This window comes from Bos mutus, chromosome 21, assembly GCF_027580195.1.
Source record: "Bos mutus isolate GX-2022 chromosome 21, NWIPB_WYAK_1.1, whole genome shotgun sequence".
Taxonomy (NCBI): domain Eukaryota; kingdom Metazoa; phylum Chordata; class Mammalia; order Artiodactyla; family Bovidae; genus Bos; species Bos mutus.
In genome coordinates this window covers 67,547,609-67,569,985 of record NC_091637.1, presented here as the reverse complement: position 1 = coordinate 67,569,985, position 22,377 = coordinate 67,547,609, and the positions used below count along the sequence as shown (strand labels likewise).

The following is a 22,377-nucleotide window of genomic DNA, read 5'->3' as shown; positions in this document are numbered from 1 at the left end:
TTAGACACCAGGCAGCACTTCCTGGAAAAGGTAGGTCTCTGGAGAAGGAGTGGAGGCCCAGGTACTGCATGGGGGCAGGGCAGACAGACAAGCCTGGGCACCTGTCAGTGGGGCCCAGCCTTTCACGAGGGAGGGACCCAAGGACCTGAGCAAAGCCAACCAGAGGGAGAATCTTCCAGTAGGCCAGCTGATGGGGTGGGGGCAGGGAGCCAGCCGGGAGCGCCGTCCACCCGGCCCAGTGGGTGCTGGGGTCCGGGCGGGTGCGGGCTGGGCAGGACGGGCCCAGCAGGGTCCCTCCAGGCTTGGGAGATTCCTGGCCATGGCCGGGCCTCCAGGGCTGTGGCCAGCTGCCCTGTGGGGTGGCCTGGCCGGATGGAGTGTGGGTCTGAGCTTGGCCATCCCTCTGGGAAGCCCTCCGTCCAGAGACTGCAGCTCCCCTCATAGGGTGAGCCCTGCCCCCAGGACACCGTCCCCACCAGCGCCTGACCACAGCGAGTAGGGGACTTACTGGGCCTGGAGCCTGGTCACCAGCCCCACCCCGAAGGTTCTGCAGGAGGGCCACCACTTCCAGGTTCCCAGCTACCTCTGCCTGTGGGGGGTGTTGGGGGGCTGCCTCAGGCGGGTGGACCAGCAGGCTGGTCCTGAACACCCCTGCACCGGGGGGGCTCCCACCCATGCATCGAGGACCCCGTGTCTCCTCCACCCCTCCTTGTTCCCACAGCTCTGGACCCTGGTGGGTGGGGGGGGCCTGGGACAAGAGAAGGGATAGCCCCCTCCCCAACCCACGGTTCCCGCATACGGAATGCCTCTGCAAGGAGGGCAGGGGTTGGGCATTTTGGGAAGGGGGAGCCGGTGGCGCAGTCAGGGAGGGCTTCCTGGAGGAGGTGGTCCCAGAGAGGGCACCGGGGGCACTCACGACGTGCAGCGCGCTGCGCCCATCATACCCGGGCTGCCTCAGGTCGGCCCCTGCCTGCCCCCACGCCCGCAGGCCCTCGCAGTCTGCCCTGGACGCCAGCCTGGGAGGGGGAGGGGAGGAGGGGGAGCCGTTGCGGACTCCTGGGTGCCCGCCATCTGCCCACCGGCTCTCTTGCAAAGCCAGCCCCGAACAGCTGACCCAGCAGTGACCAGGGTCCCCGGGGCCGGCCAGCAGCCTGGACTCTGGTGTCTACACCTGTGGGGGTGGCTGTGACTCAGGTCGAGGGTACACACACACACACACACACACACACGGGGTGCACGTGCACACACGCTGAGCACCGCCTGCCAGTTTCATCTTTCACAACATAGCTCTCCCCGGGCGGGGCCTGTGGGGGCGGGAGGAAAGTCAGAGGCAGCCCAGTGGTGGAAAGAGCGTCACATGGGGGCCCGGGGTGGGGGGCTCTGGACCAGCAGGCTGGCCAGGAGCGGATCTGGGCCTGCCTGCCCTGGAGAGGTGGGGGCACCGAGGGGCGGCCCTCTCCCTTCCCCCTGCTCTCAGAGGCACCACCCCCCCAGCCTAGGACCGGGAGCCACGGGGAGGGGGCCACGCCAGGGGTGCCAGCTGGCTGCGGGGAGGGCAGGGCCGACCCCCAGTACTTCCTCTGAGTCAGGAGCCCACAGCAGCAGCGCCCCCCCACAGGGCACGGGGTCGTCTCTAAGGTGAATCACGCTGACGCACCGCCAGCAGCCCTCGGACCTGGCCCCAGGCCTCTCGCACTGGTTCCCACACAGTTGCTTCTTGGGGAGCTGGTCAAGGGCCCCCTCAAGCCAGCCAAGCAGCTCAGGTTGGATGATCTGCTCCCATGGGACCTGTCCCTGCCCCTCCACCTGCCTCCCCGGCTGTCAATTGAGGAGTCGTCAAGGCCCACCTGAGCCGGGTCAACCCAGGAGTCCCTCCAGAGCCAAGCCCTTCCTGCCTGGGTCCCGTCACCGCAGGTCACACCCCCCCCCAGCCCTGTCATCGCTGAAAAGTCAGCAGGATCCATCCACTTGGGGACACTGAACTCCAGGGGGGAGGGGCCGAGACTGGGGACCCGTGGGGTCTGTGCACCCCACTCTGTACAGGATGGGGACCCCCTGGGCTGGGTGAGACCTCGCTGGAACCAAGGCAGGGGGGCTGGGGAGAGGCTGGCTTGCAGGGACCCAGGGGGCCAGAGCTTCAGGTCCTCGTCCTGGTGAGCAGGCAGCCACCCTCCACCAACCACCTACTCAGCCTGAGACGCAACCCCGGTCACCCACCCTGGGGGCTCTGACTTCAGTGCCGCTCCCAGCCTCCCGACCTGGCTTCTGCTGGTGCTCCGGCCTCTCCTGCCTCCACCTCCTTTTCCCCACGACCCTCCTTGCTTCCTCCCTACCTAGAGGCCTCCGGCCTGGCCCGCCGCACCCCAGGCTGGACGTGGGAGGAGCTGGTGGGCACTGGGGAGGCCACCCCACAGGGAGGGCCTGGGGGGCAGAGGACCTTGGGCTGCCGCCTGCCCACCCCCTACCCCCAAGGGCTCCAAGGGCCCAGCTGGTGCAGACGGAGGGCAGGGCGGGCTCTCCCCGTGTGAAGCTCCCCCTCCAAGCCCGCCATCCCTCCCCAGTGCTTGGTTTCCACCTCGGAGCCCCAGGCCCCATCACGTCCCAGGAAGCACAGGTGCGCCTGCGAGCCTCACCGGCACAGCTCCGTCCCCGAGTCCTCCAGCTCCTGGGGGGACAGGCAGGCCCCAGCTGCCCGCAGCAGCCCAATGACATCCCTATGCCTGCCGTGAGAAACAGCGGGGTGACCGCCTGCCCAAGGCAGCATCTGCCAGACGCCAGCAGGCCAGGACCGGGAGCCCACCCTCACCGGACGCACTCAGAACCACGCTGGGGCTCAGCCCAAGCCGAGCAGCTCAAGGCCCAGGCCCACCCGAGGGCACGGCTGTGGGCACCGGGAAGGCCCAGCCTGGGAGACCGCCCTTGTGGAGCTCGCACACGCCGGGAGTCTGCAGACTGAGTCCACTGGGCCCGCGCTCTGCCCCTGAGGGTGGGGTGGTGAGGAGATACCAACAGAGAACGCGGGGACAGGCTGGCCCGCAGCGGGGCCCAGATGACTGCAGGCGTCCAGGGGCACCTAGCCTGAGCCCCGCGTGCGGGGTGAGCCTCCATGGGGTTCGCAGGGTGGGGGTGAAGCTCAGTGAGGCAGGAGAACAGAGAGCCGGGGCCGGGGGAGGACCATCAACTGCAGTCACCCCACTTCTGGGGAGCCTGGGGAGGATGGGGAGTCCCACAGGCTTGGCACCCCCCCTCCAGCCCAGAACCTTCCAGGGTGGGGCCACCCCCCACCCCAGGGCACAGCAGGGCCCTCTTGGGGGTGAGACCGGTTTGGGAAGTGGGGGAGGTGTTGTGACAGCGGCCGGGACGAGGGGGTGGGGCCACGATGGGGTGAGCTCACCGCACTACCCACCCACACCCCAGGACGGGCAGCCTGGAGTCTGCAGCCAAATCAGCCTGGCCTGGGTGCCGCGGGCACACCCCACAGGCACCCCACCCCTCTGCCCACTGCCAGGCCTGTTCTGAGAACCTTTGATGCCCCCAGGAAGCGGGGGCTGCTACAAGGCGCCCCAGCCCAGGGCCAACCTGAAGAGGTTGGTGGCTTGGAGTCTCCATGAGACTCAGAAAATCCCCAGCAACAAGCCGGGTTCCCACAGGCTGAGAGCCCCTGGGGAGAGGCGCGGGGCCTGCCACAGACGCCACACAGAGCTCAGCTATCAGCAGGGGCAGACTAAGCAGGATGGGGGTGAAGGACAGGGAAGGCGGGCATGCAGTCCATGGGGTCGCCAAGAGTCGGGCACGACTGAGCGACTCATCAACAGCAAAGACGCCGGGAAGGAAAGTTCCCAGACACACACTCACACAGGCGTTCAGCATCATGTGCGTGACAGCTCTGGGCGGCTGGACAGAGGGAGGGGAGGGCAGGGCAGCACTGCCCGGCCTCCGAGGGACCTAAGCCCCTAGAGGGAGAGGGCAGGCGGCCTCCAGGCCCCCCACGTGCCCGGCCGCTGCGAGTCCCCACGGGCCAGCAGAGCAGGTGAGGCTGACCCTCGGAGAGAGGCCAGGCGGGCCTGGGCGGAGGCGAGGAGACCCCCACCCCAGCAGAGGACACAGGACGTGTGTCCGCCAGCCGGATGCCCACACCTCCGCCCTCATGCTGGCCCCTGCCTGCCCCATGGGCTGGGCTCAGCGCCCAAGGCCCTGGCTCCTGAGGAGTGACCTCCAGCTCGTGCCGATCCTCACACAACCAGCCCTGCCAGGGGCCATCCCGCAGCACGTGTGACCCCTCCGGGTGGCCCTGGCCTCTGGCCTTGGTGCCCTCTGACCCTCAGAAGGAACTGGGCATCAAGTGCCCAAACCCACTGCTCAGGGCGCCAGGGCCTCAGTAAGGACTCGGCTCGGCAAGTCTCTACCTGTGGAGGGGAGGTGGGAAACCTCCCCAGAAACACTCAGGTTGGGGACCTGCCTTAAAAAGCCAGGGTTTGTCAGACAGGGCCAGCTTGGGGGACCACCCCGAATATCAGGCATGCTGAGTTCACTCCCTAGGGTACCTGTGCCCACCCTGCCCACCTGGCACTATGCAAGCTGCTCTGCAGCCTGCTTCGCCCCAGTGTTGGGCGGAGGGCTTCCCCCTTCGCCCTCGCGCCAGCCCCTTAGGCAGAGGGTGCAGGGAACACACGAGGCCTCTTCTGCTTTTCTTGTTAGAAATTCCCTGCCAGGGTCTTGCTGGACCTGGAGTGCTCAGCTCAGAAGTCACCTCCAGGAAGCCCTCCCTAACCACCCTGCCCCAAGGAGTCCTCCCAGTCTGGGCCCTGCCCACGACCGGCAGGGTCACTGTTGGTACCGAGGGCCCAGGCCAGAAGGGGTGAGGCTCCGGGAAGCAGGTGTCTTCGGTGCCCCCCGGCTCTGCCCGGGGAAGCCATGTGACCACGGGCACACCGAAGGCCCCCCGGAGGCAGCTCTGTCCAGGCCCGGCCCCGGGCAGCGCCCGTGCCTGTACCCCCACCACAGTGCCCGCCGTCAAATACCTGCCCCCCACGGCCAGCAGCAGGGGGCTGAGGCCATCCTTGTCCCGGGCGTTCACGTCCAGCCCTCTCTGCAGCAGCATGGTGACGGCCCCAGCCTGGCCAGCCCGGGCGGCCGCATGCAGTGGGGTTTGGCCACTGAAGTCCTCCAGGCTCCGGTCACTGCCCTGGGGGGACATAGGGGCCCGTCACCCACCGAGGAAAGGCCACGGGGAAGGGACATCCCAGCAGAGCCACGAGGCCCCGTCGACTGCAGTAAGGGGAGCAGACCCCGGGAAAGGAGATCCAGCCCACCCCCGGGCCCTGTGTGGCCAGGCTGGTCCCCAAGGGTGGATGAGAGACTCACCAGCTCTACCAGCACCTGCAGGGCCTCCAGGTCACCCACGTAGGCCGCGGCACAGGCCAGGCTGGGCACCAGGGCGTCCCACACCTCATCGGCCTCCTGCAGAGGCAGGCAGCAGCACCTCGGACCCCTGCCCCCTCCCCGAGGCCCCCGCCGTACACACGTGGCTGCTGCCCATTCCCCCACCGCCCTCCCGGACAGTCCTGTCCCCACGCTCACTCCACAGGGGGGACACTGAGGCCCACGGTGGGCCCCGGGGCAGCAACCAGACGCGGCGCCCCCGTATCGGTCTGTACACTTTGCCCAGAGGCAGGGCGGTGAGGGGGGTCACCAGGAGGTCCCAGTCACCGCCGGGAGCCTGGCTCAGCTTGAATCCCACAACCCAGGCCCAAAAGCCAGCCCTCAGCTCCTTCCCGGCCCAGGCACCCTGGCCGAGAAGGCAAGGGGCCCCGGTCTGATCCCTCCTCTGGGGAGACCTTGGAGCAGACCGCCCTCTCGCCCCAGCTGACCCTGCCGGCCCTGGGCTGTTCCACCAGGTGAGCGCCATGGTCTGCACGCTGCGTACACGCTGCAAGCGCCCCTCTGGACCACCCAGCCCCTTCCAGACCCCTCTGGATGCCCGCTGGCGAATCCCTGCCAGCCTCCCCGGCTGCTGCCCTGAGCCCTGCCTGCTCCCCGCCCTTGGCTCAGAAGCAGGCTGTGCCTGGGGTTGTTCCACTCCCGTCCCCCCGGGCCCCTACCCACGCTGCACCTGTCTCAGACTGAGGAGCTGGGCGACCCCGCACCCCAGCACACCACCCCGCAGAGAGGGCCGGGGCTCGTCCACAGTGGGCGGCGTCATCTCCCCGCGCAGGTCCCTGGCCAGCAGCTGGGGCACATGGGGCGGGGAAGGGAGATACACACAGAAAGAGCCGGGCAGCTCACCAGAGCCTGGACCCAGCAGTCCAGACCCACCAGGCGGGCCAGGCACCCCCAGCCCCCAGCAGAGGGTGCCCCCAGACCTGAAATGCCTCCATCAGGCTCCGTCCTGGGGCCCAGAGCCTGACCCAGCCAGGTCCCCACAGCAGCTCAGCCCACCCTCCAGCCTCCAGCTTAGGGTCTCCCTGGGCCCTGGTGGCCTCTGCCCAGCCGGAGGGGCCAGCCGGGAAGCACTGGGGTGGGGATACCCTGAGAGCAGGGCGGACCTGGGGCTCCCCAAGAAAGAGTGTGGGGTGTGGGGCTCCCCAAGAGAGTGTGGGGGTGTGGGGCGGTGTGGGGCTTGGGGGAGGTGACGGGGAGGCCACTTCCAGCCCCCCGCAAAGCCCAGGCACATACTCCCCGGGCTGGGCCCACCCACCACACGCGAGCCGAGGGGCGCGGTCCCCGCTGGAGGCACACACACCTCCTTCCTGCCATCCAGGCTCAGCCCCGGCAGGCCCAGCACATAGGACAGCTTGGCCAGTGCTGCCTCAGACGTCATGTCGAAGCCTGACACGGTCCCAGAGCCGCTCAAGGCCTGGAGGGGCGGGGGTGCGGGTGGACCATGAAGGAGGCGGGTGGCCAGGGCTCGCCCCTGCCCCCGCCCCAGGCCCTGGCACCCCCTGCGCCCACCATGCCGGCTCCGTAGTCGGAGGTGACGGCACCCTGGAGGCAGTGGGTGCAGTTGACGATGACCAGGCCACGCTCGGCCGCCGCCCGCAGCTCCTGAAGCAGGTCGGGCTTGGTGGGCCCGTTCCCGGAGCCGAAGGTCTCCATGACCACGCCCTTCATGGGGGGCTGCAGGAAGGCCCGGACCTGTGGGGGCGGGAGGCGGGGACTCGCTTCCACCAAACACGGGCAGCGGGGGCTATCCACCTCGCTCCCCTTCACATCTTCCCTGAGTGACCCCCGTCCCCTCCTGAGCATTAGGGCCATGAACACTGTGGAGACAGGTCAGAGGTCACAGGAAGCTGGCCGGACATGAGAAGGGGCCGTCAGGGGCCCCACCGAGGGCAGGGATCCCACCCCAGCTGGGCCACCCACCGCCCTCCTGGCCCTCCATCCGGCCCGAAGCTCTGACACAGGACAGGTGATGCTCCCAGCAAGCCGGCGGGTGGGGACGGGCCCTGCAGCTGGACACACTGAGCTCAGGGCACACTGAGGCTGAGCTGTTGGCCTGTGCTAAGGGTCCAGCCCCCTGGCTGTGTCCCCATCAGAGCCTTCAGTTCAGCCCAGTCGCTCTATCATGTCCGATTCTTTGCGACCCCATGGACTGCAGCACACCAGGCCTCCCGGTCCTTCACCAACTCCCGGAGCTTGTTCAAACTCATGTCCATCGAGTCAGTGATGCCATTCAGCTATCTCATCCTCTATCGTCCCCGTCTCCTCCCGCCTTCAATCTTTCCCAGCATCAGGGCCTTTTCCAATGAGTCAGCTCTTCACATCAGGTGGCCAAGATATTGGAGTTTCAGCTTCAGCAGCAGTCCTTCCAATGAATATTCAGAAATGATTTCCTTGAGGATGTACTGGTTGGATCTCCTTGCTGTCCAAGGGACTCTGAAGGGTCTTCCCAGAGCCTTCAGCCCTCATCAGAACCACCATCAGCTCCCTCCTCCTCTCCAGGTAGAAGCCAAAGGTAAAAGTTCACCTATTCCTGGCAGCTCCCAGGAACCAGCAGACTGGAGTCTGGGGCCCACTGCTGGACGATGCTGTTCCTGCCCTGACGGCCCAATAGCCCCCATGGAGTGAAGCGCTGGGGTGCCACCAGGGAGGCGGGGTCCCTACCAGGGAGGCGGGGATCCCGGGGTAGAGGCGCAGCAGGCCCACGTTCCGCTCCATGCTGCTGTGCACCACCAGCCGGCCCTGCCCGCGGACTCTGCGCACCAGCTCCTGGCTGACTGTGGGGACAGACGGACCAAGAGTAGAATTAGGCTATCTGGGGCCACAGCCAGGCCCCGCCTCCCCCTGGCGCCTCTGAAGCCCCCTCCCCTGCCCCCCTTCAGCTCGCTCAGCCAATGGGCGCAACCCAGCCTGAGCCAGCCCAGTGATGGGATGGGATCCAGGGGGCAGGAGGACCCTGCAGGGGAGTTGGGGGGATGGCTCGGGGGTAGGGCCTCCCAGGCGAGGGCACGGCTGCTGCAATGGCAAGAGGGCAGGGCGCGGGGCCCCAGAATCCGGGGTCCCAGGTCCCACGAGCAGTCTGGGCAGCAGCCTCTGACCAGCCAAACTCACGGGCCCCTTGCAGGGCGCCCGCTGGGCCCCGAGCCCAGCAGGTCCATGAATGAACGAGTGAGTCTTCAGGATCCCAAACCTCTGGGGAAACCTCCATCTCATTCACCCCAAAGTCTCAGGAGTAACGTGAGCCCGGCCCGCTCCCCACACCCAGGGCAGGTTTCTGGCTCCTGAGCCCCGAGGAGAGTGAAGCAGCAGTGCCTGGGGGTCAGTGCCCGCCACCCAGAGAACCCCCAGGCCTTAGGCTCGCCATGGACCTAGAGACGGCAGCTCTGTAGGGACCACATCGCCGGAGCCGCCCCGCCCTCCTGCTGCACCCACGGGCGGGGCACAGGGGCGGAGGTCTGGGCAGCAGGCCTGGCCTCTGACCCTCAGGAGCATGGCATTGAGCCCGAGTCCCATCCTCTTGGCCCCTCAAGCGGGCAGAGGGTGGGTGCCAAGACCCCTCGAGAGGCTGTGGAGGAAGCAGGTGCCAAGGAGACCCCTTCATCCAGCCCAGGGAAACCAGGCCCAGAGCGGGAAGGGGCTTGAGAGGCTGCCCAGAGTCAGGTGCAGAACTCAGAGGGGAATAGGGGCTCCAGGACCCCCACCAGGGCTCCTCCAACAGCCCGTCCTGTGGCGGGTGTAAGCCTGCCTGCCTCCTGCTGTTTCCACCAGAGGAATGCTCAGTCAGTTCAGTCGCTCAGTCATGTCCGACTCTTTGCCACCCCATAGATTGCAGCACACCAGGCCTCCCTGTCCATCACCAACTCCCAGAGCTTGCTCAAACTCATGTCCACTGAGTCGGTGATGCCATCCAACCATCTCATCCTCTGTCGTCCCCTTCTCCTCCTGCCTTCAGTCTTTCCCAGCATCAGGGTCTTTCCCAATGAGTCGGTTCTTCGCTTCAGGTGGCCAAAGTATTGGAGTTTCAGCTTCAGTATCAGTGCTTCCAATGAATATTCAGGACTGATCTCCTTTAGGATGGACTGGTTGGGTCTCCTTGCAGTCCAAGGGACTCAAGAGTCTTCTCCCAACACCACAGCTCGAAAGCATCAATTCATCGGTGCTCAGCTTTCTTTATAGTCCAACTCTCCAATCCATATATGACTACTGGAAAAACCATAGCTTTGACTAGATGGACCTTTGTTGGCAAAGTAATGTCTCTGCTTTTTAATATGTTACCTAGGTTGGTCATAACTTTTCTTCCAAGGAGCAAGCATCTTTTAATTTCATGGCTGCAGTCACCATCTGCAGTGATTTTGGAGCCCCCAAAAATAAAGTCTGTCACTGTTTCCATTGTTTCTCCATCTATTTGCCATGGAGGGATTGGGACTGGATGCCATGATCCTTGTTTTTTGAATGTTGAGTTTTAAGCCAGCTTTTTCACTCTCCTCTTTCACTTTCTTCAAGAGGCTCTTTAGTTCCTCTTCAGTCTCTGCCATAAGGGTGGTGTCATCTGCATATCTGAGGCTATTGATATTTCTCCCGGCAATCTTGATTCCAGCCTGTGCTTCAGCCAGCCCAGCGTTTCACATGATGTACTCTGCATAGAAGTTAAATAAGCATTTCACATGATGTGCTCTGCATAGAAGTTAAATAAGCAGGGTGACAATAGACAGCCTTGACGAACTCCTTTCCCCACTTGGAACCAATGGGGAACAACCAATCCGTTGTTCCATGTCCGGTTCTGTTGCTTCTTGACCTGCATACAGATTTCTCAAGAGGCAGGTCAGGTGTTCTGGTATTCCCATCTCTTTCAGAATTTTCCACAGTTTATTGTGATCCACACAGTCAAAGGCTTCAGCATAGTCAATAAAGCAGAAGTAGATGTTTTTCTGGAACTCTCTTGCCTTTTCAATGATCCACCAGATGTTGGCAATTTGATCTCTAGTTCCTCTGCCTTTTCTAAATCCAGCTTGAACCTGTGAAAGTTCTCGGTTCATGTACTGTTGAAGGCTGACTTGGAGAATTTTGAGCATTACTTTGCTAGCGTGTGAGATGAGTGCAATTGTGCGGTAGTTTGATCATTCTTTGGCATTGCTTTTCTTTGGGATTGGAATGAAAACTGACCTTTTCCAGTCCTGTGGCCACTGCTGAATTTTCCAAAATTGCTAACATATTGAGTGTAACATTTTAACATCATCATCTTTTAGGATTTGAAATAGCTCAACTGGAATGCCATCACCTCCACTAGCTTTGTTCATAGTGATGCTTCCTAAGGCCCACTTGACTTCACCTTCCAGGATGTCTGGCTCTAGGTGGACGATCACACCATCGTGATTATCTGGGTCGTGTAGAGTTCTTCTGTGTATTCTTGCCACCTCTTAATATCTTCTGCTTCTGTTAGGTCCATACCATTTCTGTCCTTTATTGTGCCCATCTTTGCAAATCAAAAGTAATAGGTGATAATAAACCAAGGAATATTCCAGAGACACGCTGCCCTTTCACAGAGAGCTGGGGGGAGCTGGGGGTGGGAGAGGAGGGAGCTGAGTGTTGGGGGGGGAGCTGGGGGTGGGCTCAGAAGAAGGGTGGCTGCGGCAGCAGCAGGGAGTGGTGTCCTTTATTTTAGGGCGGGGCCCAGGAGTTCTGGCTGCAGAGGAGGGTTTGCGGAGACAAAGAGGGCCCACACCCACCACGCGACTAGCCCATACCCTGAGAGCCCACGGGACCCCGAGTCCTTCCACTTGGGCCTGCCAAACACCGAGGGACGCTGCCCCACGCGCAGAGGGGCCGAGAGGGAAGGGAGGCGGTGTGAGGCCCACCGCGGCCGGGCGGGATCCCGCTCAGTCCTGACCGTGGCCTCAGGTCGATGCGGCCAAACCCGGTGTACTGGGGGACGGTGGTTCCGAGTCCCCTGCAGCCACCGGGGCCCCACTGGCCACAGCCTGGAGGCCTGACTCCCCCTCCTCAGGGCCGGGGTTTCTGCTCTGAGAGGACCTAGGGCTCCTGGAGACCCGGGTGACCACACGTGCCGTGGCCACTTGGCGGGGGTTGTCGGGACCAGTGTGGGGGGCAGAACCCCGTGCTCCCCTCCCGGCACAGCTCAGCCCCTCCTGAGCCCGGCCTCACAGAGGGCCGGGAAATGCAGCAGGAAGCAGTGAGGGGCTCCACCGGGCCTGGCCTGGGCAAAGCCTGGCATTTCTCAGCACCTGTACTGGGACTGGCCTGGGGCCCTTGACACCACATGGGCACCCTTGCACCGGGCCGGAGGACACGCTCCTCCCGGGATCACAGGCATGGGGGGTCCACGTCTCACCCCTCAGGGCCAGCATCAGCCACTCACCCACCCAGCCACTTGCACCAGCGTGCCCTGTGCTTCGAGGCCGGCGTGGGCTTGGCGTGGCCCCAGCAAAGGCCCAGGATCCAGGGTGAACTCCTCTGCACCCTTTAGCGGGCCACGTCCCGGAAGCTCCCCTCTGAGCCCCAGACCAGGAGTGACTCAGCCCCACCGGGCAGGCAGGCCTGCACAGCGGCCGCCCCACCTTCGTGCCCATTCTTCCTTCCTCAGCTGGTTGGCACTGAGGCAGGAGGGGCTGAGCGCCACCACTCAGCACAGCCCGGAGGCGGATCCATCCACCAGCACTAGCCCACGCGCCACCTCCTCCAGGAAGCCTTCCTGACTCTCCCCCTCAGCAAGCACGTGCCCCCTGCCTGACCCCCAGACCCCAGCCACGCTACACACACCTCAGACACACAGACGTGCTCTGGGCCTCCCCAACCTCCAGGGCACGAGGACAAGCAGGGTGGGTGGGCAGGGGGAGGGAAATGCAGGCTAAGACCCCGGAATGGACTCAGGACTCGGGCCGCAACCCCTCCCGGCATGTCCCTTCCTTCTCGGTGTGCGGTTCTGACCCAGTGGTCTCCCCGCCCCACCCGCTGTGGCCCACAGCCACCTGGCAGAGATTCTCTCCTCCCCAGGGCAAGCGTGGGGGCCTCAGGGGGAGTTCTCAGGACCCACCCACAGCTGGAGGCATCAGACAGTCCCAGGAGGGGGTGCTGGGGCAGAGACTCCCTGAAAGTCCCCAGGATGCGGTCACTCCACTGGAACCACGTCCCCACGAGGCCACTGAGGGACTCCTGGGCCTGGGGCCCCGTGGCTGGGGCGGGGCACCCAAGAGGCTGGCCCCCACACAGCCTGGCTCTAAGCCAGGGTGACCTGGGGATGTCCCTATTCTGAGCGGCCCCCCACCCCGGGTTCTCCGCAGAGTTGAGGGCTGCGCTCCCCAACCCAGGGCCGCCCACAGGCCCCACAACAGCTACGGCAGGACACGACCCCAGGCGGACGCCCCCGCTGTGGGCCCTGCTCGCTTACTCGTGACGTCAGCGCCCACGGTGGCCAGAGGCGGCAGGTTGGGGGAGCAGAAGGCCGCGAACCTGCGCGCGTCCACTTTGGTCACCCGGTTGCCCCGAAACAGCTGATTCTGGAAAAACAGGCAGACCTGCGGGGCGGGAGGGGCCGCAGCTCAGCACGGGGAGCCCGGGCCGCCCCCAAGCTTCGCCTCACCCACCAGGCACCCCCAGCCCACTCTGGAGCTGTTCTGGGGCGGGGGCTCTGAATGGTACTCGTGAAGCTCCTCCCCACAGCGGGCCGCCTCCCAGGTTCCTCCCCTCCCCTGAGACGTGAGGGAGGGTCTGGGAAATGTCTCTGTGGCAGAGCAAGGTGCAGAGGCACCAGAGGGGGTCCCAAAACCACGCCCTGAATGGCCTGTTTCTACGGAAGCTCACACACGTTCACGTGTATGTGATGTAGATGGACACATACACCACGTCCTCAGCACGGGACAGGTTAGATAGATGTACATCACACACACGCAGAGCCCAGGAAAGCCCCCCGCGCCGCCAGCCGCAGGTGTCTGGGGTGGGGCGCGGGCACAGGCTCCCGCTGCCCGCTGCTTTCCCATTTTCTCTATGGTGAGGGTGTAGCTCATGCTCAAGGTGAAACACGGAGCTTTAGCCCTGCCGGCCCCCCCACCTGCATCCCCCAGGGCAGGCGCCAGCCCCCACCCCGCGCTGCACCCCAGACCCCGCCCCGCCCACAGGAGGAGGCGGTACCTCGGGGATCACGTACTGGCCGGCCAGCAGCAGGGCGCCCAGCAGGTTCTCCCGGCCGTCATTCCACAGGGCGTGGATGGGCACCTGGGGAGAGGCCGGGGCAGGCTCAGGCCGGCGGGTGCTGCCCCTAGGGGCCGCACCTGCTGACCGTGCTCCTCCAGCCCGGCCCAGCCCCCTCTGCTCCCCCCAGACCCCCGTGCCCCCTGCCGGGTGCTGGCCAGTCCCCAAGATCAGGCAGCACACGATGCCCTGGGACCCGTCACTGCTCAGCCCAGCCCCCTGGCCCCCAGGGCACCGAGGCCAGGCCCTCACGCTGCCCAAGCCAGTGCCTGGGCCGGGCAGGCAGAGGGGAGCTGGGGGCCGACCGCAGGTGCAGGCGAGGGCAAGCAGCTTCAGGCGGGGCCTCCGAGCACCGGGTCACAGACCTGCCCCGGATCTGCTGTGGGGCCGGTGCCCCAGCAGTGGCTGGCCTGTACCCAGCTCCCCCACATCTACCAGGAAGGCAGAAAAGGGCTGGACTGCCACGGCATGGGCAGAGGGGTCGGCTGGGGAGGGGCCCCCAAGGCCTCCAACGGAACCACCCTGGGCTGAGCCACTGTCCTGGGTGCTCATAAGGCCTGTGGACGTGGGCCGGCTGCCCGGCTTCTGCGCCTCATCTGCCCTGGCGATAGCAGGAGCGTCCCACCGGGGCCAGCGTGGGGGAGGAGAAGACAAAGCAGGGCCGCAGGCTGGCAGCAGGCAGGAGCCCGGCGCTGATCGGGCACTGGCCAAGCGGAACCACCAGGACCCGCAGGACCGGGCATGGAGCCGGGGACCCACCTGCCCTCTCAATGACCCTGTGGCCTGGGAAGGCCCCGATCCACGCGCCTCTGCCCAGCGGGCGCCCGGGGAGGTACCTGGGCCCCGGTGAGGATGACGGTTTTCTGCAGGTTCTCCAGCACGAAGGAGAGCACGGAGGCGGCGAAGGCCATGGTGTCAGTGCCGTGGATGACCACAAAGCCGTCGTACCGCGCGTAGTGGCTCTGCAGGGGCGGCGGCCAGCTCAGGCGGCCCAGCTCCTGGGAGCAGGTGCTGGTGCCCCCACACACAGCTGGCGGAACTCAGGGGCGCTGGGCGGGCCCCAGTCACTGCCAGCCGGGGAGGCCCACAGGGAACGGAGCCCCTGCCCTGTGCTCTGCTCTCTTCCAGGACAGCCTTCTCCCCTGAACCCCTGGGGGTCTCCTAGTGACACCCCTTGGCCCTGAGAGATCTTGGCGGGGGTCTCCAGGCACGTTGATGCCGGGGTGGAAAGATTCCCCGAGCAATGCCCGACCTGGGCTCCTGAGCACACCATCAGCTGGACGAAAGTGCCAGGCCCAGCTCAGTGCTCCGGAGGGCCCCTTGCTGAATGACCACTGCCCCTGAGGGCAGCAGGGGCTGTGGGGCGAGGAAGCCCACCAGCCTCTCGGTCCAGTGGGAGGGCCAGGCCATGCGCACAAGCAACAGACACGAGGCACAGCCCGCGCTGGAAGATGAGATGTCGGAGGTGGGCAGGGTGCGGACAGCAGGCATGGGCACAGCCCCTCCAGGGAGTCAGAAGGCCCCCCTGGCACGCAGGCCAGCTCTGCAGGGACACCCCCCAGCCACCGCCTCCGTGGGAGCAGCCAAGGCCTCAGGAGGCAGTTGGCCTGGGCTGTGGTTGCGAGGAGCACAGCACCCGGAACCATGGGGCCCCGGGACCTCTCTTGAAGCCCATCAAGAGACCAAGCCAGGCGGGGCTCGGAGCTGCATGGGAGCAGGGACACGTGGTGGACTGGCCCGCCCTCTGCTGGCCACACCAGGAAATTGCGTGTGGCTGGACAGCAGGACGAAGAATTGATGCTTTTGAACAGTGGTTGGAAAAGACTCTTGAGAGTCCCTTGGACTGCACGGAGGTCCAACCAGTCCATCCTAAAGAAATCAGTGCTGAAAATTCACTGCAGGGACTGATGCTGAAGCTGAGACTCCAACACTTTGCCCACCTGATGCGAAGAACTGACTCATTGGAAAAGACCCTGATGCTGGAAAAGATTGAAGGCGGGAGGAGAAGGGGACGACAGAGGATGAGATGGCTGGATGGCATCACCGACTTGATGGACATGGGTTTGCGTGAACTCCGGGAGTTGGTGAAGGACAGGGAGGCCTGGTGTGCTGCGGTTCATGGGGTCACAAAGAGTCGGACACGACTGAACGACTGAACTGAACTGAACTGAACAGCAGTCCTAGATGCTCAGAAAAGCCATCAGGCCCCAACTGTGGGTGCTGCTGGCCAGAGACCAGGGAGACTGCCCCAGACACAGCTGCAAACATCCAGAGACAGGGGCCAGGCCTGGCGCCCCTGGGGCCAGCCCAGCTGCCAGGAAGGGTGCCTCAGTGACAAGCCTCTCTCTGGGGAGCAGGGTTTCTTAAGGGGGGAAGGTAAGAAATGGGCCAGGAGGGCCCCCACCCCGGGAGGCAGTAGCTGGGGCTGGCGCTGGTGGGGTGGGAGGATGGAGAGGAGAGCTGATGCGGGTGGGACGCTCTGGCTGCAGGTAAGACGTCTGCTCGGTGCTCTAAACCACGAGCCCTAAACCCACTAAGACTGCACTCCAGGGTGGGCTTGGGGCAGACAGAGCAGCGTGGGCCAGGCATGGAGCTGTCAGTCCGCAGAGGTGTCTCACGTCTCCGCGCAGGACACAGACTGGGACAAGCTACGTTTTCAAATTGAGAGCCACCTGGGCCACTTCCTCACCGGACAGGTGGGCGTGGGCCTCGACACGCCCCTCCAGGGTGCAGGAAAGAGGGTCGTGGGGCTGCACCGCTGAGGTGGGACCCCCCATGCGCCTCCTCCCAGACCCACCTTCACCGCCAGGCCCCCGCCCCCTCCCCCCAGCCCTCCCCGCACTCCCTGGTCACCTCGATGGTCTGGGCGATCTGCACCCACTCGGTGATGGTCATGTCACTGGAGTCAAAGAGGGGCTGGCACTCCAGCACTGTGTAGATGACCCTCTGGTCGGGGCTGGCCGGCCTGAGGGGGTGCGGACGGCAGGCTCTCACTCAGCACCCCCTCCATCGGCAGCCCAGTTCCCTCCGCCCAGTCGGGCACCCAGGGCCGTGGCCTTGGGCCCTGCACCTCCACGGCCCCCGCTTCCGCCTGAGGCTGCAGGAACAAGGACCATGGTCCCCGGGAAGGGCTGCTCCAAGGCAGGAAGTGAACCAGGACACCCCCAGGAGCAGGGCCACTGGCAGGAGGGGTCAGCACCCAGCAGGGAAGAGCACCGGGCAGGCTGGGCCCCGACCTGGGAAGCAGGACTTTTCTGGGGGTGGGGGGACCCCAGGGCCAGCCCCTGCCTCCCCTGAGGGACTTTAAAGGGGACTGCAGTCAGTTCTAAAGCCACCAAAGCGGGGCTGTGCCCTCCAGCAACTCGCTGTGGACACCCCAAGAAGCCCCCACAGCCTGCTAAGCCGGCCTGGCAGGGGCCAGGCTCAGGGTGACCCCCCCACCCCATGACAGCTGGCTGTCGTCCGTGCCCAGGACCCAGGGGAGCGCCCACTCACGGCAGCACCAGGGTGTCCTCGGGGAGGCCGCGGGCCCGGGCGTGCTCCTCGTCATGGAACATGGGCAGCATCTTCAGAACTGCGGCCAGGCCCCTCCCGGGGACGAGCACTGCAGGGAGGCGGGTGGGGGTCAGGGGCTGGCAGCCACCACCAGGGCCCCCCCGCTGCTCCTCGCTGGGGGCCAGGCGCCGAGCAGGACGGGGGCTGGGCACTGCGGGTGAGCTCTGGCCCTGAGGGAGTCAGACTGGGGGCTCAGGCTGCAGCCGTCCCAGGGCCCTGGCAAGTATGGACCACTGCCCGGAGCCTGGGCCACCGCTCTCCCCCAGACAGCCCAGGGGTCCGCCAGGGGCTCCGGCCGCGTCCTGGCTAACACCTCCACCTCCAGACGAGCCCAAGGCCCCAGCGAGGCTCACAACACACACACACACAGCACCCCTCTCCCCGACTTCCCAGAATATCCGCACCATTCTGCCCAGGACACAGGCCTCTGCCTCCGCTCCGCACCCCTTCTCACCCTGCAGATGCTCCCCCTCCAGGCACAGGGCACCACCTCCAGGAAGCCCTCCTTGATGTCCAGGTCCCGGCGCCCTTGCCACACTCACCCAGGTTACCCCTTCTCCTTCCCTGGCCAGAAGCACGCGTCTAAGGAGGCACTGGGCAGAAACGGCACATGTCCTAAGAAAAGCCTAAGAAGCCCCAAGTGTCTCCTGAAACAAACCTCTTCCTCAGCAGAGGCTCCCAAAGGAATATTTGCATCCAGGCCCTGGCCTCTTGTCCCATCCTGCTCCCTGCAAGCTCTGCGACCTGGGGCAGGTAGGCTGAGTCCTCCTCACTGAGGTTCTGCTGGGCATCGCCCACATGCCTGGCCGTGCTGGACACCCGGACGCAGCAGCAAGGACAACACGCCCCCCGCCCCCCGCCCACTCCAGAAAAGCTTCTTTGGCTGAAACACCTAAGACCTCCAGGACCAGGGGCAACGGGCACGGTGGTGGAGACCTGGCTCCCAGCCTCCGCCCTCTGCCAGGTGTATCGGCCTCCTGCTGCTGTGCAACAAGTGCCCCAAGCTTAGCAGCTTAAACAGCACCCTTCATTATCTCAGTCTGGAGGTGGGGCGTGGGGTGAGTTCGGGGGTTGGGGGTCGTGATCTTCCTGGAGGTGCTGGAGCAGGTCTGTCCAGGCTCACCCGGCGGCTGGCAGAACTCAAGTTCATGCCAGTAACAACCAGGAGCCTTCCCAGCCCATACCCCCGGCTGGGGGACCCCGCAACGGCCGGTGGGTCCTGACACTGAATCTCTCTGACCTCGCCTGTGCCTCTTCCCCTCTGCGGAGCCCGACAGCTGCCCCGCCCGCGCCCCCCACCCTCACCCCACCCACCCACCCCAGCCCCTTCTTGGGCATGTGTCTCCTCCTCAGGCTGGCGGCCAGGATCTCTCCCCAGATGTGAGTCCGGCCATGCGCTCCTTTCCTTGGGGTCGTGGGCCCAGCATCAGACCCGCCCCCCCACCCTGCCCCCAGCTCACTGATGCCCCGTCCCCACCCTGCAGCTCGGGGCAGGGCTCAGCTTCCCTGGCCTCGCCCACCGAGGAACAAATCTGAACAAACCCAGGGAACCAAACCAGCAATGTTTGGGGGCCAGAAGCCACAGACTCTGGGCTGGGCTTCCCGCCCCAGCGCCCTCTCCACACGTCCACCTGCTAAACCCCAGGCCCAGCTCCTGCCAGCCCCGCAGGGAGCACAGCCTCAGAGTTCAGGGTGCTGTCTCCCCAGCCAGAGAAGGATACCTCGGGGAAGGGGCACCTGGAATAGCCACCCCGTCTTCCACCCAGGAAGCCCCCGTGGGGGCTCCATACACTTTGCTGCAGAAGCAACGTGGCTCAGGGAACATCAGTGTGAGACCGCCGGCCGGCCACCCTCCCAAGATGCTGGAGGCTGGCCGGGACACGCAGCTGCTGCACAAAGCTCTGGACTTGCCGGCCCTGCTGCTGGGGGGAGGCCCCGACTTCAGACCTGGGCGTTGAGGGAGGCCCAGGGCCGCCCACCCCCCTGCAGCAGGGGACAAGATGGCTCGCGGATGTCCCCACCTGAGCCCCAGGACCGAGAGGCAACCCTCTGTGGGCGTGAGTTCAGGAGATGATGCTGGCTCCTGGCCTCCACCTGCGTCGTTGTGAGAGGGCTTGACGCCCAGAGGGGAGGGCGGAGGAAGGATAGAGCAGAGCTGGCCCGGACTGGGGAGGTCTCCAGAGGGCCCTCCTGCTGTCTGAGGCCCTGGTTTGGGGTCTCGGGTCAGGGCAGGTGCAGGAGGCTCCCCCACCACTGTCTGTGCCAGCTCCTCTGCAGTGGGTGGCCTTTGGGGATGGCCGTGGAAATCTGAGGATCCACGAACGGGGCGGGTGGTGCGCATGGTCACTACCACCAGAGCCAGGCCACTGCTGGCGGACTCGGGGGGTGGGCGCGGGGGGCCCTGACTTCCGGGAACACCCCACCCCAGGGCCAGCGGGATGGCCCGAGAGGAGGCCATCCTCTGCTTCCATTCTATTCTCCCGGGGCAAAACTCTGCGGACACATCATCATACAAAGCAGCCAAAGGTGTGGGGGAAACGGCGGTGAGAGTGTCAGGAAGTCAACAAATAAAAAATATATTTTTGGATTTTGTAATATTATTGGCTTTTAAGAACGGGAAGTTATTTCCTTCATCAATCGAAGTTAACACCTGTTACCAAAAAAAAAAAAAAAAAGCGGGGAGGGGGTTGGGGGTTGGGAAACTTCTCTGGCTGTCCAAAGGTTAAGACTTCCCCCGCAGGGGGCACAGGTTCGATTCCTGGTCAGGGGACTAAGATCCCACCTGCCGCGCAGCGCAGCAAAAACAAAACAACTAGTAAGCAAACACCTGCTTCCACATCTAATTCTGATTCAGATTCTTTTTCTTAACAAGGGCCCCCAAGCTTCAGGCCCTCCGCAAGCAGAAGCGGCCGCACCGGGCCTCGTCTCCCTGCTGTACAGGCGGGAAGCTGGTCACGGGCAGCGGCCCCACAGACAGGTTCCCCCGTAAGGGCCGGTCTGCCCCAAGGACAGGCGCACGGCAGCCTGTTCCAGGAAGGGCGTCCAGGCCAAGGGCAGGAGAAGCCGTGGGCACTGCCTCTCAGGATCAGGCTGGCCTCCTCCTGTGGCCTCCTGGAGGTCCTGGCCCCCGCAGATCCCGAGGCTCCGCCCACCGGGAGCCGGCCCACAGAGGACGCCCGGGGCGTCGGGGTCTCCCGCCGGGGTGCTGCTGACCCTGGGCTTGCCTCATCAACTGATCTCAGATTCACGATGCCCCTTGACCAGTGACATCATCTCTGATCTCAGAGAGGGGGAGGGCGAGGGCTGTCCCCAGCCGCCGCGGCCTTGCCCTCCCCTCAGCATCCTGACCTTTGGCAGGGCTCGCGTGCCTGGCAGGCCACTGTTTACCAGCAGGCGCTTGAAATGCTCCCAACAGTGAGAATCCAAACAGCCACAGGAGCCGGTGGCCCGCACCCGCAGAGCCAGGCGGGTTAATTATTGACCCCGCAACCGGAATCCCCAGGCAGGCAGGGCCTGGAGCAGCTGGGCGCCCGGCCTCCAGCGGGGCTCGGAGCGGGGTCCCCACGCCCCAGGCCTGCGTCCTCCACGCGCCCCCTTTGCCCTTCTTCCCCCACCCGCTCCTTCCCGGCTCGGGGGCGCTGCCCTGCGGGATCTTGGGAGACGGGCTTGCCTGGAAGTCACTGCCAACACACTCCATTTTTCTAGAGCCCCTTCCAGACAAGGGGATTTGTAAGCTCTTTGGCAAATGCAGGGCCTGTGGGAGTGAGCCGTGGGCGTCCGGGTGGCGGGGGCGGTGATGGGGGGCACAGAACGCAGTGCAGATGGGGTCACGGTCAGAGTCCCCCTAGTCCCTTCAGCCCGGACCCTCGACACCCATGAGCTGAGCTCAATGGGATCACAGGCATCACAGCTGGCCAAGTGCCAAGCCTGGGGGGCTGGGCAGCGACCGGGATGGGTCAGGGCCATCTGAGGACGCCGGCAGAGCCTGCCCGCTCCCCTCTCTCTGCCCCAGCCCTGCAGCCCAGGAGGAGTGACCCCCAGGGTACGGAGGGATGTGGAAAGCCCCCCTGGACAGGGCTCTCTGGGGTCTGAGCCCTGGGGCCCAGTTGGGGAGGGAGGCGTTAACAGGGACAGAGGACGGGAAGCAGGTGCTGGCGAGAAAGGGCCCGTGGCATCTGAGTAGCTGCTTCAGGGGAACTGCGTGGTGGCGGGGGTGGGGGGCGCGGAGGATGCTCTGTTGGCCCTGGGGGTTGTGGCGGGGCACAGCTGGTTCTGAGGGAAGGGGAGGGCCCTGGGGAGCTGGGAGAGCTCCAAGTAGGAGGACACCCCAGGGCAGGGTGGGGCAGCCCCAGGAGTGAGGCCCGCGGGGGACCTGGGGGCACAGGGAGCAGCCGAGGGCTGGGGAGGGGGCCCGCGGGACGTAGGCAGAAGAGGGCCAGCGCCCCCGCTCCAGAGTGCGGGGCAAGGTTCCAGGCTGAGGCTGAAGGGCTGTCTGGGCCCCTCCTGGAGGGCAAGCACCCCCACAGCCAGGACCCGGGGCCCACGTGGAGGCCACGCTACAACACTCCAGGGGTGAGTGCGGTGCCCTGCCCACCCCTGCAGGCTCCCCGGGCGCTCTGCCCGGCCTGGGGGCACCCCTGCCCCGGGGTCATGCGGGCCCGGCGCCCCCCCACTCAGGCCCTCCCCCGCCCAGCAGTCACCCCTCCCTGACCCAAATCCTGTCAGAGCCCCAGGGTAGGGGAGAGGGAACGCGACCGCCAGGTCTCCGCCAGGTCTCCTGGTGCCAGTGAGCACTGCCCAGAGCCGGCGGGCCGGCCAGGGACAGCAGGGAGTGGCCGGGGTCGCCCTGCAGCCCCTGGTGTCCGGAGTGAGAGGCCCGGACAGCCCTTGAACACCTGCCCACCAGCCCATCTGTGCAGGGACAGGGTCCGACAGGAGCGACGCCCCCCAGGCTCGGGCAGAGAGGAGCCGGCGGCAGCGCGGGGGAGGCGCTGGGTGCCCACCGGAGCGGGGGTCAGGACGGGTCAAATGCCGGCCGGCGGGAGCACGACCCCCACCTCGCCCCCCACCCCGAGCCGGGCGCCCGCCCCACTCACCGCCGCGCTCGCTCCGCATGCCGATGGTGCCGCCGGTGTAGACGGCCAGGAGCCGCCGCTCCGGCCCCGCCGCGCGCGCCAT

The 22,377-nt window shown here is 65.5% G+C and overlaps 1 protein-coding gene across 1 annotated transcript; it reads right to left on the bottom strand.

Annotated features, from left to right (window-relative positions):
* ASPG (asparaginase) lies at nucleotides 1-22,377 on the bottom strand. Its single transcript, XM_070358539.1, has 16 exons — nucleotides 22,296-22,377; nucleotides 17,140-17,248; nucleotides 16,498-16,609; nucleotides 14,481-14,606; nucleotides 13,585-13,668; nucleotides 12,845-12,971; nucleotides 8,104-8,216; nucleotides 6,952-7,134; nucleotides 6,743-6,856; nucleotides 6,113-6,229; nucleotides 5,365-5,460; nucleotides 5,022-5,185; nucleotides 2,634-2,720; nucleotides 917-1,016; nucleotides 509-589; nucleotides 1-21 (listed from the first exon to the last, which is right to left on the bottom strand). The coding sequence occupies exons 1-16, from the start codon at nucleotides 22,375-22,377 to the stop codon at nucleotides 1-3; spliced, it is 1,716 nt and encodes a 571-aa protein (XP_070214640.1).

Coding starts and splice junctions, on each gene's coding strand:
- ASPG (XM_070358539.1), bottom strand. CDS start 22,377: ATGGCGCGCGCGGCGGGGCCGGAGCGGCGGCTCCTGGCCGTCTACACC. Junction 14,607..16,497: donor AGATCGCCCAGACCATCGAG/GTGACCAGGGAG, acceptor CCGCCCCTGCAG/AGCCACTACGCGCGGTACGA. Junction 13,669..14,480: donor TCATCCTCACCGGGGCCCAG/GTACCTCCCCGG, acceptor GCCTCTCCCCAG/GTGCCCATCCACGCCCTGTG.